The sequence below is a fragment of the Epinephelus fuscoguttatus genome, linkage group LG6 (assembly GCF_011397635.1).
Source record: "Epinephelus fuscoguttatus linkage group LG6, E.fuscoguttatus.final_Chr_v1".
NCBI classification, from domain to species: Eukaryota; Metazoa; Chordata; class Actinopteri; order Perciformes; family Serranidae; genus Epinephelus; species Epinephelus fuscoguttatus.
In genome coordinates this window covers 28,366,071-28,381,269 of record NC_064757.1, presented here as the reverse complement: position 1 = coordinate 28,381,269, position 15,199 = coordinate 28,366,071, and the positions used below count along the sequence as shown (strand labels likewise).

The 15,199-nt window shown below is 44.6% G+C and overlaps 1 protein-coding gene across 2 annotated transcripts in view; it reads left to right on the top strand.

Moving 5' to 3' along the window:
• Positions 1–14,828, top strand: part of ptch1 (patched 1) — a 60,330-nt gene extending 45,502 nt beyond the window's left edge. For both annotated transcript variants that reach the window (XM_049579145.1, XM_049579144.1), the window contains exons 17-24: positions 134–317; positions 2,142–2,422; positions 4,948–5,085; positions 5,212–5,354; positions 10,189–10,288; positions 11,049–11,405; positions 11,498–12,041; positions 12,146–14,828. In XM_049579145.1, coding sequence (XP_049435102.1) covers positions 134–317; positions 2,142–2,422; positions 4,948–5,085; positions 5,212–5,354; positions 10,189–10,288; positions 11,049–11,405; positions 11,498–12,040 — 1,746 coding nt within the window. In that variant the 3' untranslated portion in view covers position 12,041; positions 12,146–14,828. The remainder of the gene's footprint in view (positions 1–133; positions 318–2,141; positions 2,423–4,947; positions 5,086–5,211; positions 5,355–10,188; positions 10,289–11,048; positions 11,406–11,497; positions 12,042–12,145) is intronic.
• Positions 14,829–15,199: the final 371 nt, after the last annotated feature.

Here is a 15,199-nt window from a genome sequence, read left to right as displayed (position 1 = left end):
CTCAGCTCAGTGTAAGTTTTAGATGTGTACAAGTATGTGTCTGAGTGTTCTAGTAGAATCAAACAGAACAGAACATGTCTGCATCAGAAACCAAAGTGCCGTCATTAATTCATCTCCTTTCTGGCTTTTGTAGCTGACTCGTCAGAGGCTTGTGGACGCAGATGGGATCATCAACCCTGGGGCTTTCTATATCTACCTAACCGCCTGGGTCAGCAATGATCCTGTGGCGTACGCCGCCTCGCAGGCCAACATTCGCCCACACCCTCCAGAGTGGCTTCACGACCGTACCGACTCCATGCCCGAGACACGCCTCAGCAGTAAGTCAGCATGTCCACAAAATGTGCTTGAATTAAAACCGGGAAGCCTTCTAGTGTAATGGAATGAAGTTCCGCTTCGACACAAGGAAGGAAATGGTAATAATAACGTTTGCTCCAACAAATGAAGCTAATTTAAAAAGTTGAAGTTCATACCTGCTCCACGGTACAGTTGAACAAATTGCATTTACTGAAATTTTAAGCCAGATTTTTTTGGGGCTCATTGGTCTCGCCTGCCACTTTTTTTTCCTTTAGGTTCCATAAGGCGGTTGCTACATGTGAGCAGTGTTTACCTCTTGTGGTTTGAGTTATTGCTCCTTGTCTGCCTCTTAGCTTTAAGTGAGGTAGTAGACTTTACTGTACCACTGCGGTGTGTGTGCGTTTGTGTATGTGTGAGCTCAGGTTGCAAGGCTGAGGACCAAGACATGGCTCACTGTGGTTCTTCTAATGGTGCCTGTGGTGAATGCTATAATCCTGGCTACCATGGGGCCCTACCATTACACACACAGACACACACACAGACACACACACACACACACACACACACATTATTAAAACTCAGTGACCCCAAACACTACACACACCCTGTTCTCATTTCCCTACCACACACACAGACTGTAACTCACATAAAAAAGTACAGTCATGTTGTTGTTTGATTCCAGCCTGTGATTTGGTACAAGTCAGGAAGTGCTCCACGGGGGAGGAAAATGATTGGATAACAAGGAGAGACTAGGTTTGGGTGGGAAGCACAATTGGATAACAAGCAGGAAGTCCTTTACGGGTGGGGGGGAATATGATTGGATAAGCAGCGTGAAGTGCTTGGCTGTGCGGGAGCCCCCCGGAGCAGATCTGTGTTGGCCAAAAGCCAACTGGTGTCCTGATGGAAATTTATAGTTGAGATTATAACGGGCCAAACCATGTTAGCAAGTGCTCCTATCTGACCCTGCAGGCGCTGTGGAAAATACACACTCACGCCAATGCCAGACAGTCCAAAAACATGTGTTTTCATAAGAAAAGGGAGATAGTTAGATGTCCAGAGTAAATCCTTCGATATGCTGCGTGCTACAATGTGGTCTTAATTACACTGCACGCAAAAATCCGAATGAACACACTGTTTTGACAGCAGCAAATATGACTTCATAGCGGAGTGACAGACAGGTATGCGTGTTTATGCATTTATATTATGCTTTATGTGGCAGTGCTAAGTTTAGGGTGTGGTAATGGCAGTGATTCTGACATTGTAATTACCGTGAATCAACGTTAGCCCTGACACTCTGCTGTGTCTGGAACTGATAGGCCCTCATTAGCCAGGCTGGGCCACAGACTGGCTGGGCTTGAGTCAATGGAGCTCTGTTTCATGCTGCTCCGCCCACCCCCACCACACACACACACACACACACACACACACACACACACACTTGCCCCACAGATGTAGCTGCTCTTGGAACAAGGTTGGATTAGGGAGGGAAAGCCTTGATATTGGTGGTTTGGCTGAAGAGTCTAAAATTATTTCTGCAGATACACTAAATGATCAGAACCTAATGCTAGCTAATCAGAATAGACAAATATCATCTGCAGATGTCATCATTGCCAGTGTTGATGTATCTGATCGCTTCCTTAATGTTCCTCAGTAATCTTTTTCCCTGAATTGAAATTTCATCAAACTGCATGGCTGTGTGGCCTCTGCTTCCACTGCGCCAAAGTGCAAAATCATCATCAACTGCTGCATGGGGGTCTAATGTAAATCATTACAGCTACATTTGTATAAAGTTCTGCCTTGTTTTGCTTACAACAAATTGACCTTCTTCTCGTTGTCTCTCCATCCAGTCCCGGCTGCTGAGCCCATCGAATACGCACAGTTCCCCTTCTACCTCAACGGGCTCCGGGAGACACCACAGTTTGTGGAAGCCATCGAGAGCGTGCGGGCTATCTGCAGCAACTACAGCCGACAAGGCCTCCCCTCCTACCCCAACGGCTACCCTTTCCTGTTCTGGGAACAGTATGTCAGTCTTCGCCACTGGCTTCTGCTGTCCATCAGCGTCGTGCTCGCCTGCACCTTTCTGGTCTGCGCCCTCTTCCTGCTCAACCCATGGACCGCCGGCATCATAGTGAGTGTTGGAGAAAACATACAGGCACTAAATATCTTAAAATGCACCATCTTGTTTTCAAGGGAGCCCTCAGGCACAAAATATGTATATTAACAAACATTTAAGCACCTAAGTAATTGTAATAATAATAATGACACAAAAAATCCACCATCCTTAACCTTCTCAAAATCAACAGATTTACCGCCAATGAAAATAATCATTAGTTGTAGCCCTGCTGGTTTAGATATGTTTCACACAGGCCCATGTCTTAACATAGAGAGCCAGAAACCCCCATCTTTCAATTATTAAAAAATCCCTTTTCCTGTTCTCCACCCTTTATTTCCTGGTTTTTATGTGTGGTCCAGAAGGCATCTCAGAGAGGACACAGTCAAAAAGGAGACGGGGCTGCTGTGTGTTATTGTAGCCCCAGTCACCGGTGTTTATCTTGTGCTGTTTTGTTAGGGCCCGTCTGTTTAGTCTAGTCCAACACTCCCAGACACCAACGCTGAAATAAATGAGGAGAGGACACAAAGTTGCTCAGACAACCCGCTCCCACTCTAAACCTATAAAAAGTTAGATTTTATTTCCATCCTCCGCACTCCTACACGCCCCCTCCTCTTACTGGAGGAGTATCCAGGGATACACGCAAACACGCATTCACATACACAGACGCACACTTTGAAACATGTATATACTTGCACACATACAGTACGGACGTGTAAACACGCAGGTACATAACTCACACAGAAACACATACACAGAGCGCTCTGGTTTTTCTCTCTGGTGGGTTGTATTTTACGACAGGCAGTGGCCAGGCCACCCGTGCCCTTAAACAAGGGAGGAGGGGACCTCATGTTCATCCTTCAGGCTTTACTAGCAAGATCAAAAGACGAGTTATGGAGAGGCGTCAAGTTTAACCATTCGCTTTGTCCAGGACCAGACCACCGCCAGCCCTACAACGTCAAACCCTCAACTTTAAGCCCTTTCAAACCCTCTTAGCTATTTGCCCCGAAATCCATCTTAACCACATGGACAGGCTTGTTTTAAATCCCGTGTCTTGTGTTTTGATTTATACAGATGTTTCTAATCCACTTGATATTGATTGGTGTTCACACTTGGCATCGGAATAGGTCTCGGCCGCATCTCTCCTGTGATCTGGGTTTGCTTCCTGTCCATGCTTTCATTTGACGCTTTATCTGTGGGAAAGCCGTGACTTAAAAAAAAATACATGAAAATGTTGCCTAAGTTGTCTGTCACATGACGTTTAGAAATCTACTAAGATCTTAAAAAGACTAAAATAGTTGAGACTAGTTGCGAGTTTAATTCCCTGAACATCTCCAAATGTGATCAGGACCAAGTGTTCTCTCAGTATATCAGACCATCTGAGTGAAAACACAGCCAGACACACACATACAACACACGCAGATACCCACATGCACATACTCTGTGCTCGCTCACTGTATAGGCACACATACACACGGCTCCCTCCCCTGCCCACCTCAACCCTCTTCAAAGGAATAGGGCCCCATGTAACCTGACGCCTGTCAGCTGATAATGGCATTTACTCCCAGCTCCTGTCCCGCTTTGCACTGGAGCCTCCGCACATACACCAACACACATATATTTCAGCCACATGTATGGATACTGCTTAACACCTCTGTGAGATATTCACACATATCATCCTCATGTATGGTTGCCCTCTGTCTGTCTTGTGTACATTCAAAGTTGAGGTCAGCTGTAAATTCACACTGCATGTGCACCGAATAATGGTTTGTACATTAAGAACATTAAGTAGACGATTGTTTCCATTTATGGTTATTTGATGCACTATGCCTACATATGTTGTTTAGCATTGTCACCTGGAAAATGCACATTGTGATAATAGATTGATTGGCCTTTTCTTACCACTTGGATTGACAATATTTTTATAGTCTTTTGGGCTCACACAGAAGAATAGAAAATACATTTGGGACCTGAAAAACCTGCAAAAAAACATTTGAAATTCCTCCAAAAATAAGACGGAGATGTTCAGGAACATAAAGTGCTTGCAAAGTTTGGATTATACAGATTAACATCTTGGAAGAAATATGGCTAATTTTCCATAATAAATGAAACAAACTGCAGCTATGAGACACTTCATTACACAAATGTAATTTTCTTACATTTTGAGTCCTTCATGATGTGGCCCATTCAGCCTGAATTTAACCCTTTTTTTGTCCTGTCCTGTTTTTAAATGCACATAAAATCACTCAAGGGTATCAGCTAAGTTTCATTATTGGAGGGGGACACATGAAATTTCCTGCATTCTGGTGATTTTTTTTTTATGCAGTTATTTGTGCCTTTTCCGCATCCGTTTGTTGTGTAAATGTCTTTAATTTTGTCAAAGTCAAAGTTTTTATTTACAAATTGTGACAAATGCTCATGTTCTGAATTTGAGAGGGATGAAGCACCTTCATCTCCTCAAAATCTACACCTATAAAATCACTTGTCAGGTAGATTTATCAACCACCTTCCTTGCTAACAGTGGCTCATCCTTTCCCCCTCAGGTGTTGGTGCTTTCCCTCATGACTGTGGAGCTGTTTGGCTTCATGGGGCTGATGGGAATTAAGCTGAGTGCTGTCCCTGTGGTCATTCTCATTGCCTCTGTGGGCATTGGAGTGGAGTTTACCGTCCACGTGGCTCTGGTAGGCATACACATAATGAATTTTTCAATGATTTAAATCCTCATTTCGTCACTAACAACATGGTTTTGGAATCCACAATCCCCTCCAGAACGAGACATAAATCATGTGTTTGTGTGTGTGTTGTAGGCGTTCCTGACAGCCATAGGGGATCGTCACAAGCGGGCAGTGCTGGCACTGGAGCACATGTTCGCTCCGGTGCTTGACGGAGCCTTTTCCACCTTATTAGGAGTCCTAATGCTCGCTGGCTCTGAGTTTGACTTTATCGTCAGGTGAGTGCAAAAATCAAACCTTATGAGAAAATGCTACTTTTATTTAGCCAGATGTATATGCAAGTACAAAGGTTATCGTATGGGGTCTGTGTGGCGTCAGTAGACCGTTGAGACCGTGCCTCAACCTGTATGTCACACAGGAATCTACCTGAGCCACCAATCATGCATGAAGGCTCCTCGCTTTCTTCCTCCGTTCCCTCCCTCAATCTCGTTCTCGTCTTCCACCCGCATCTCCTTTTCATATATTCCCTTTCTGTAAACCTCATCCTGTTCCCAGCTACCAGTGACATACCTGTTTTTTTGTAGTTTCGGGGGGCTTGCTCTCGAAGAATCCTCATAAACAAGGCCTTTATCTTTCTCCACCCGCTGCTCCCCTTGAGTGTTGTCTTTCATCCTCCTCTCCTTTCCCTTAGTGTCTCTCATGCCTGACATTTTAGGGGAAACCAGGGGAAGGATGGAGAGTTGAAGGTCAGGAGAAGTAGGAGGAGGAGGAGGGGGAGCTGGGAGTGAGTAGATGGAGAAGCAGAGGGAAACAAAGTCAAAGAGAGTGGAGGGGGAGAGGGAGCAGGAAAGCCCTCTGGCTTTTGTAATCTCCTTCAGCTAGTTTAACTGCCCTCGCTAGACATTTATAAGCATGGGAAGGAGTTACAGAGTGGGGGGGCAAGAGGGCAGTTGTAGAAAGACAGGAGAAGTGGAAATTAAAACCGACACACTGTGGGGGCTCTGCGTCGGTGGCTCCTTTTGTGTGTGCACGCTCTTGTGAGTATCAGACAGAAAGGTGGCGACCAGCTGCCATACAAGGGAGGAAAATTAATTATTCTGTACATTCTCGAGCCTGGAGTATTATGAGAAGTTTCCAGTGAGCTCACTGAATAATTTAAAGTAGCTGAGGTAGCCGTATGATTTGGTTGACCTGCTCCTTTAAGAAAAGGGAGCACTGCAGTCCATGTGATCTGCAAGCACGCAAACTCTGTCATGTGCATAGGCCTGCGCTCGTGCGTGCACACCCACACAATCACACATAGTCCCACTCATACACACACACCCCAACCTGCTCCCTGACCTTGTAATCATGGGGGTCAATGATGGCGTGCCTGCACACACAGATACACACTCAGAGAGACACACACAAACAGACACACGTACGCACACAAACACAGGGAGGCCTATAGACCTTCTCTCCTCACCTCCAGTGGTGTGCTCTGGTTTCTGGCTCAGTCCCGGGCCTCCATTTAAAGGTTCTGCTGTTGTCTGAGCAAACAAAGCAGCGCCCCAAGACGGTGCAATAACAACAGGCCCAGCTCGTATTTTTCTGCTTGCGCCGAAAGAAATGTTTCCCTGGCTTTCCCCGTCAGCCCTGTGAATGTTTTCACTCTAAACAGCCCGGCAGGGCACTCAGCCTGGTATGTGGGCTGCACGCGTGCATGTGCAGATGTGTGTGCATATATGTGTATCCAAAGGTAACGTGGCATTTACCCCTCCTGGTGCGTATGGACAAGCTAACCCTAGTGATGACACAGTTATTTCAGTTCCACTTATAGAAACAGTTCTGATTTAATCTAATAAAGTATGAAGGATTGGTGGGTGGGCTTTAAATACTGTGTAGCGTGTATATGATGCGTGCAGGGTAGAGCTTTACCAGAAACAAAGTCAAAGGTCAAATCAGACGTGATTACCTTCAGTGCCCATTTACTTCCAAGGACACTAGTTGAATTTGGCATTTTCTCAAAGGTTGAATATGAACTTTGGGCACAAGTTCCCTGGCATTGGAGGATTTTCTGTAAATGCCAGTAAGTTTGGTTGGGATGAGATGATGCAGGAAAATAAACTCTACAGGTGAAATCTAATCTTCCTTAACAAGTAAACAAAACAAATCGTCTCAGATCCTTCAATTTAGCATGAAAACATACGCATTGAAAAAAAAAGTACTTGATAGAATTTGTTTTTAAGGGCCCTGACACACCAAGCAGACAGTCGCCATTGGTCAGTGCTGGGTTTTTGCAGTGTATCCGACACTGTTGGCACTAGTTGGTCCTTGTCGTGCAAACTGGCTAACTGGCATCTGGAATCCGTCCTGACGGTCCTTCAGTGTCCCTTTTTGAATGGGAAATACAGACTACCACTACCTGCTGGTATGGTATGGCACAACGTACTTACTAGTTGGCTGTAGTCTTTGTGTTGTGTTCAAGTGCAACTTCTTGGCCAAGACACAAGCGACATGAGGCAACACAACAGTCGGCCTCCATCGCCAATAATTCTTTGAGTTCTTTAAAAATCTCCTTTACAAGAGCTTTGTGGCCAAGACAGGCAACAGCACATTAAACAAAGTTGCAGACAAATAACCTGTGAAAGTTACAAATGGGAAAAAAAACAATCAGAAGTCACAGCATAGCAAGAAATCAGGTCAACATGTTCTGGATCAAATAGAAGCAGATATTCACGCCTTCCTTTTACTCCTTCAGACTAGTTTCAGAAACACTTAGGGGAGAGACCAGCTTCTCAAGACCCATATCAGTCTGCATTAGATTCCCAGCTGCAGGGGCAGCATACCTAAAAACCCATTTTTCCAATTTCAAGATGAACTTTGGAACAGTAAGTCTTGTAAATGTGTCACATAGCATATATGTTAGCTGTCAGCATTTTTCAGATGGATAAAGTTAGATAGATCAGGAAGCAAGTGTAGTATTGCTTTATAAATGAGAACATGCCAGTGATTAAGTCTATGGATGGACAATTCAGGCCAGCATACAGACAGACTACATACTGTAGTCAATAACAGCCATAATAGATGTTGTCCTTCCGCATTTACCTGAAAGATGCAAAAGCACAGGCACATATGAGTTATTTTTAAGTGGAATACAACTACACATGGTTCATTCTTGTGCACAGCCCTGATTCAGAGAATGTATTTTTTCTAAGTATCCTGAAATTCATGAGCTGGTCCCGTTGTTGCGGGCTCCACATGGGAAGTGTTTCACCAAGTTACTTCATCTGTCTGCAGGCTAGATCCCACTCTGCTCTGATTTTTTGACTCCGTTTCTCTGTTACCCCCTGAGAGTAAACTGAAGTGAGAAACTGAGAGACCGATCTAGATGCCTGTGGTATGACATTGCATGTGAGAATGGGAGGCAACACACAGTATATCAAGGCTCATATAAAACACCACAAGGCTAGATCTTATCACTTTTACATAATGATGCATTTATTTTCTATTAACTGAATTTATTATGTTTTGAAATATAACTCACATGGCCTAGTTTAGCGTGGAGCAGCACGAGTGTGTGTCCATACCCGCAAATTATCATGAAGGCATTTTCCACATTTAGTAAGTTTCCATCCTGTTTCACAGTCCGTGTGCCAGTATTGTGAAGGTGAGGCCACCCATGCTGGGTAGACAAGAAGCAGCTCTCCTCACTTGTGGTTCCTCCGTACAATGCCTGCCTTCCTGCGCACACACACTTGATATAAACACACACACACACACACACACAGTGAATAGTTATGAATGTGCGTCTAGTTTGAGACCCAGCTGCAGAGCATACCAGCGCATCTACACCTCGGTCAGCCCACTTAAACCATAATCGCCACCCCCCCCTCCTCACTCACACACAAACAGCGCAGTCAAGAGTCAGGCGAAGGGGTTCATGGTTCATCAGTGTGTCCCTGATAACCTGAGAGCTTTCAGCGGAGAACCAAGTGAGGAGGAAAGCCTTCCCTAATGAAGGGAGCTGGATTGGAGCGAGAGCGAGAAGAGGGGAGGGATTTAGAGTGGAGATTGGGGGTCTTACCTGATACATTGGAGATTTAATTAGACGGAGGGGATTGTGGAGTGGCCGGGAATTTCACAGGGGCTTAGCTGGAAAGAAGGGAGAGAGAAGCGAGGCAGGGAAAAGAGAGAAAGAAATGAAAGAGAGGGAGAGCGAGACCAGGGAGGGGTGGCGCTCTGAGGGTCCCCTTCTCTTCTTCCTAGACTAAATTGTTTAAATTCTATACCCTTCACTTCATTTGTTTGCTTCTCCCTCTCTCTTTTTTTTTTTAGAGCCGAAGAGGAGAGAGAGGCCCCTGTCCTCTTGTGCCCCCCCTCAACGTTCCCCTCACTCGCCTCTCCCCCCTTTTTTACCCTCCCTTACCCCTTACCCCCCCTCCGTTCACATTCCTTACTGCTTTGTTTTCTCCATGTTTGCTTATACACCACACACCCAAAAGAGAGTACCCTCGCCCCCAATACCCCCCCCCCTTTTTTTTTCTTTCCTCCCGTGCCTTTGAATTAACCAGCTCTGGCTAATTATGCTTCCCCTTTCTTTTCTCTCTGCGGCGTCCTTAAGACTAACCCTGTTTGGCAGGACTTAGAAACACACAAGGTACATTTCTGTGTTGCTCCTCAAAACCGCGGTGCATGCCTGCCTGTCTGTGGGGGGTTTATATATGTGTGTTTGTGTTTGGGGAGTGGCCGGGTGTCTTTGTGGAAGTATTATTTCGGGCGTGTGTAATGGTTGATCTTGCACATGTCTCCCCACGTCCAAACCTCTGTGGTTTGCACAGGTATTTTCTTTGTTTCTTGGCTTAGTTGGCTGCTTAGTTTCTCTTCTTGTCTGTCTGTGTTGGCCTGGGCAACTCAGCTATGTTTTTTTTTCCTGACATGAAATGTCCCAATTTTGAAGTATCCTGTATTTTTAGTAAATGTTTTAATTTTGTTAGGAAGCGAGAGGAAAAAATTACACTTTGCATGCAGTGCGTTTCATTCGTACGTGTTGCGTTTAGTTAAACTGCTCCTGAAATTTAAGTTGTTCCCTATGTTCAACTACTTTTCTGTGTGCCTTTTGGTGTGTTGCAGGTATTTCTTCGCAGTGTTGGCCATCCTTACAGTTCTTGGAGTTCTGAATGGACTGGTCCTTCTTCCAGTATTACTCTCATACTTTGGGCCTTATCCAGAGGTAAGATCTCAAAGAACACACCTGCAAGGACTTTTAATCCAAAGTGTTTTTCTCATATCAATTCCAGACAATGTCCGAAGAATCAGGTCTGGAAATTGTCCAGAGTTTACCTTTCACACATGCAGCACCAACAGGAGATTGTCTTCTCGCCTAAGGGGAATACTCCGTTTGGTTTACGCGAGGGGTGGCGCCTGTGTAGACCGTGCAGATTGCAAGACATGATGCAGATAACAACGCAGTCACGTAGCTGGTTTCGTAATTTAGTCAAACACAACGGAGTCTCCTGCCGTTATTTGAATTTGTCTGACAATTTTGGCTTCAGCCCTTAGCAACAGAAGTTCCTGAATCTCGTTGTCTCTCAAGTTAGCCATTTTTGTCGGCATCTTCATGTAAATGTCCCTTCCTCTTCACCCTCGAATTTTTGCTTTCTTACAGTTTCACGTGAGCCACATTATAGAAATGTCATCAACACACCCACTGGCTCACTATGAATTCTCCGGACAATGACCTGCTCTATTCACACATGGGCTCAATTGGACATTACAGACGTTGTAGTTGGGAGCTGGCGGGATAAAGTCTGTTTAATGTCTGATCCAGCTGATTCAGACATTTGCATTCTCATACACAGATGTTTTTAATAATTTCAGGTTTGCAGCACATGTGTGAAAGGGGCTTAAGTTGACTCAAAAAGGTGGCAGTGTTTTCATTTAAAGAGTGGAATACTCACTGCTGCCTCTTCACCTCTCTTCTCACCACTCAGGTGTCTCCAGTCGATGGTCGTAGCCGGTTACCCACGCCGTCCCCAGAGGCCCCTCCTCACGTGGTCCACTTCTCAGTCCGTCCTCACCACACCACCGCAGCCACCACCACCTCTGGTGCAGCTTCAGACTCATCTGACTCAGAGTACAGCTCCAACACCACAGTGTCTGGTATCAGCCAGGAGCTGCAGAACTACAACCTGCCCTCACACAGGGGACAAACTCGTGCAGAGGAGCAGCAATACCACCTCCAGACCAGCAGGGGCAGAGCAGCCAGGACAGAGGAGGAAAGGAGAGCAGGGTCAGGGCACAGGCGCTCAGCCAGGCAGCCCGAACCTCCTGCATATACTGTGTCTTCGGTAAGAAAACGTCCTCTGATGTGTGGCATGTATGATTCTGTAATTGCTTTGTCACATTATAGAAATAAAAACGTTATTTTCTTGTTCTACAGTCCTCTCAGGGTTGTGATGCTGGGCCTCAGCCCGGGGCTACTCAGCGTAACAGCAGCAGGGACCCCAAGAGCCAGCTGCACCGGCAGGCACCGCCCCCAGCCCGCCCGCGCATGGACGCTTTTGAAACTGCTACTGAGGCTGGGGGCCATTATGGCTCACATGGCCATAGAGAACACTCAGCAGGCCACAGAGCCCGCTCTTCCCACAACCCACAGCCTAATCACCACCTCCCGCACCACCACCACAACCCCACCCCATATTGCCAACCCATCACTACGGTAACAGCTTCAGCCTCCGTCACTGTTGCCGTCCACCCGGCCCCCTTGTCCAACCAGGGCCCCCCCGCTTCCTCTTATCCAGGATACACTGCAGCGGACAGTTACTGCCCATCAGGGCCGGAGGGGCAGGAGCCTGCCTTCCAGGACCCACATGTGCCGCTGGACACCCACACAGGGGCCAGAGGAGTCAACGTGGAGGCCATGGAGCTCCAAGATTTGGAGTTTGAGGCAGCTGAGAGCAACAGTGGCAGACGAGCAAGCTGAGGTGAGCCTTTGAGTACGTCAGTACATCCATATGTAGTTTAATTGCCCTCTTAGAAAAGTCTGTTTCATCTTAAAGCACTGACAATATCTCCTTTTTGTTTCCAGTTGTGGAGAACGGAAGTACAACGGCCAAAGATGGACTCCTCTGTATTACTAAGCAGCTGACCTGGTCTGGCCCAGTCCAGCCCAGCATAGCCCAGCCCGGCTTGCCCCCGGCCCTAAGCAGCGAGAAACTCGCCAGTGTTGCCGTCATGGTGCTCATTCTTACTGTAACCCAGTGGACTATTGTCTTAGATATTTCTATCTATATTTAAAAGATGTATACATATGTAAATATGAACAAAAAGTAGCTATAATGTTAGGAGCTGTACAACTCCTCATGTTAACAGACTGGGGCTGCCATTTTATATGGTGTGAGTGTGTGTTTGTGTAAATGTGTAAATGTGTGCATGTGTGTATGAGAGATAGAGATAGATCTCTGATTACTGTTCACTCATCTGTGGATCTGTGCCATTAGGAAGCTTCATCTAGACAAAAAATACCTGTCAGCATTCACTGTTGCTGCTCAGAAATATTTTTTTAAATAATATACATTTATAACTCTATGCAAATGTCTCTTTAAACAAAAGAAGTGATCTGTCCATGTATATGTGTGTGTGGGCGCGCGCGTGTGTCTATGTGTGTGGGTAGTTGTTGTGTGTAGGGCTGTATGATGTGAATCAGCCCCATTTTCTTCTGGCTTCTACATCAAATACATCCTCAGAACAGACTAACATTTACACTCATTTTAAAACATGAGGGAAATTGTTAGAATTATCAAACAGGGCTATGGTATATATGTGTGTGTGCGCGTTTATGTGTGTGTGTTTATTATTGTATAAAGGTACGCATGTTAAACTATTAATTTTTTATCACAAACCTGTGGTAGTTATGAAACAATTACTGTTTAACTTGACACGCTATGCGTGCTATTTAAGACGAGCAGATATGAAGAAATTTTAAAAGCTGTTTTTTTTTTGTTTGTTTTGTTCTTTTTAGTTATCGCCTCTGCATTGGAACCTGTTTCTGCTCTCAGCTTTGTATCACTGTCTGTTAGGCTGCTCTCTGGTCGTATTTTACTGTAAGAGGTTACTGTATGTATTGTTTAACCCTAGCAGGCTCAAAAACAGGTTCTGTCTTGTACGCTAACGTGCGAGCAGTAACCCCTCCTCAGAAACTCACTCTGCCATTACAGGGACATTCACATTACTGATTCTGGAACAGGGTCAACACGGGGCACTAACTCTGTGTCTAGTGGATAAGCTAAAGCTCAGACTGTATACTGTACGACCCGATTCAACATGGCACTTGACTGCATTTAAACTTCACTCACAGGAATATCTCGCCTCAAGTAGCTCTTTATTTCTGTCCAACCAATAAGCTAGCCCACGCAGCCTGCTAAGGGCTAAGCCCTGTGTGACAATGTGCTCTGTGTGTCTCAATGTATGTGTGTGTACAAACATTTATGTGTGTGTCCGTGTCCATCTTCTCACTCTATCTCAGCTCTTCACAGTAAAGACAACTGGCCCAAATTTGGCCTTAGCCGTCCCCACTGACCTCAGCTAGTAAAAATCCGCAACGTAACGCCATGACACTAATTGGACGCCCCCCCCTCAACCGCCAAATGGCCTCAGGGGTCAGAGTTTACACTGCCAGCCCCTTTCTCCACCAGCTATGGCCAGTTTATATCTGCATGTGTGTCTATGTCAACATGCATACCTGTAACCCCCCTTTCAGTTCCAGACCCAGGCCCCTTTGACCTCATCACTCACCCCCTCCACACCTCAGTTCACCTCCATGTTTTTTTTACACTTCCTGTTGAACACGTGTAGTTCTTCCCAGAAGTCTTTGCAGTTTTCCTCCCTCTGTCCACCATGTTACGTCAGCTGCTTGCATGAAATAGGTTGTTCTGTTTGTTTTTTCGTTTTTTGTTTTCTCCCAATGTCACATTGGCAGTAGTGGAGAGAATCATAGCTGGCAACTATTTTATTCATTTTTAAATGTTTTTTTGTTTGTTTTTGTTTTCAACGTTCAATTGCGATATTTATATTTTTGTAATATAAAATATGTTGTTTTTTCTTTTCTTTCATTATTGTCGTGATGCCAGTGGATAACAAATGCAGGGATTTTTATGTCTATTGAAAAAAAAACACTATTACAGTTTAATGTTTTTACATTAATGGAGTTTGATCTGTATAAAGTGCTTACTAATGTTAAATAGGAAAAAAAGAGTATATAACATTTTACACTACAGGTCTCATCATAGCTCTTAGAGGATTTTAAAAGGAAAAAAAAAATCAGTGGTTCTTCCAGACTGCCATTTTGGTCTCGGTTGGCGTGGATGTATGCTGTTTTCAGTTACAAAGATAAATGTATGCCATATAATTTATTTATATGAAAATTTATTTTTGTAGTGTACATAGTAGTTGTCAAGGTATTTGACAGAAGTATATTTTTAAAGAGTTTATATGTAATGATATACCATAACAGAAAAAAAAACCTTAAGGTGCACACTTTCACTGCTAACTGTCTTGTGAGACAACATCGACACCTCCCCTTCAGTATTATGTTCCGATCCTTGGAGAGAGACAGCTGTTTCTATGGTTTGTCAAAGGCTAGCCATGAAAGTAGAAAATTGTACTAGCTCTCTAAATATTAATGTTCAAACACTGATAGAATTCTAACAAATAAAAATATTATAACTTATTTGTCTCTTTGTTCATAACTTTAATAAATGGAAACTTAAAACGATTGCTGTTGTCTGGCTGTCAGTTGATTGTTTCAAAAGGGGTTTGTGCTTAAAGGGACAAAATCAAGAACTCTTATATGTAGTGCTATTTATCAATCTAGATTGTTTTGATGTGAGTTGCTGAGTGTTGGAGATATTGGCCATAGAGCTGATTGCCTTCTCTAGAATATAATGGAACTAGATGGCACTTGTGCATCTTCTCATGGACGAGAGGCTTGTGCTTATGACAGCAAGAGATGTAAATATTAATGGCTGATATCTGTGGCATTCGGCAGCTCAAACCAAAACAATCTAGACTGACAAATAGCATTACAGTTCATTCATTCATCTTCTAACTGCTTCATCCTCTTGAGGGTCGTTGGGGGGCTGGA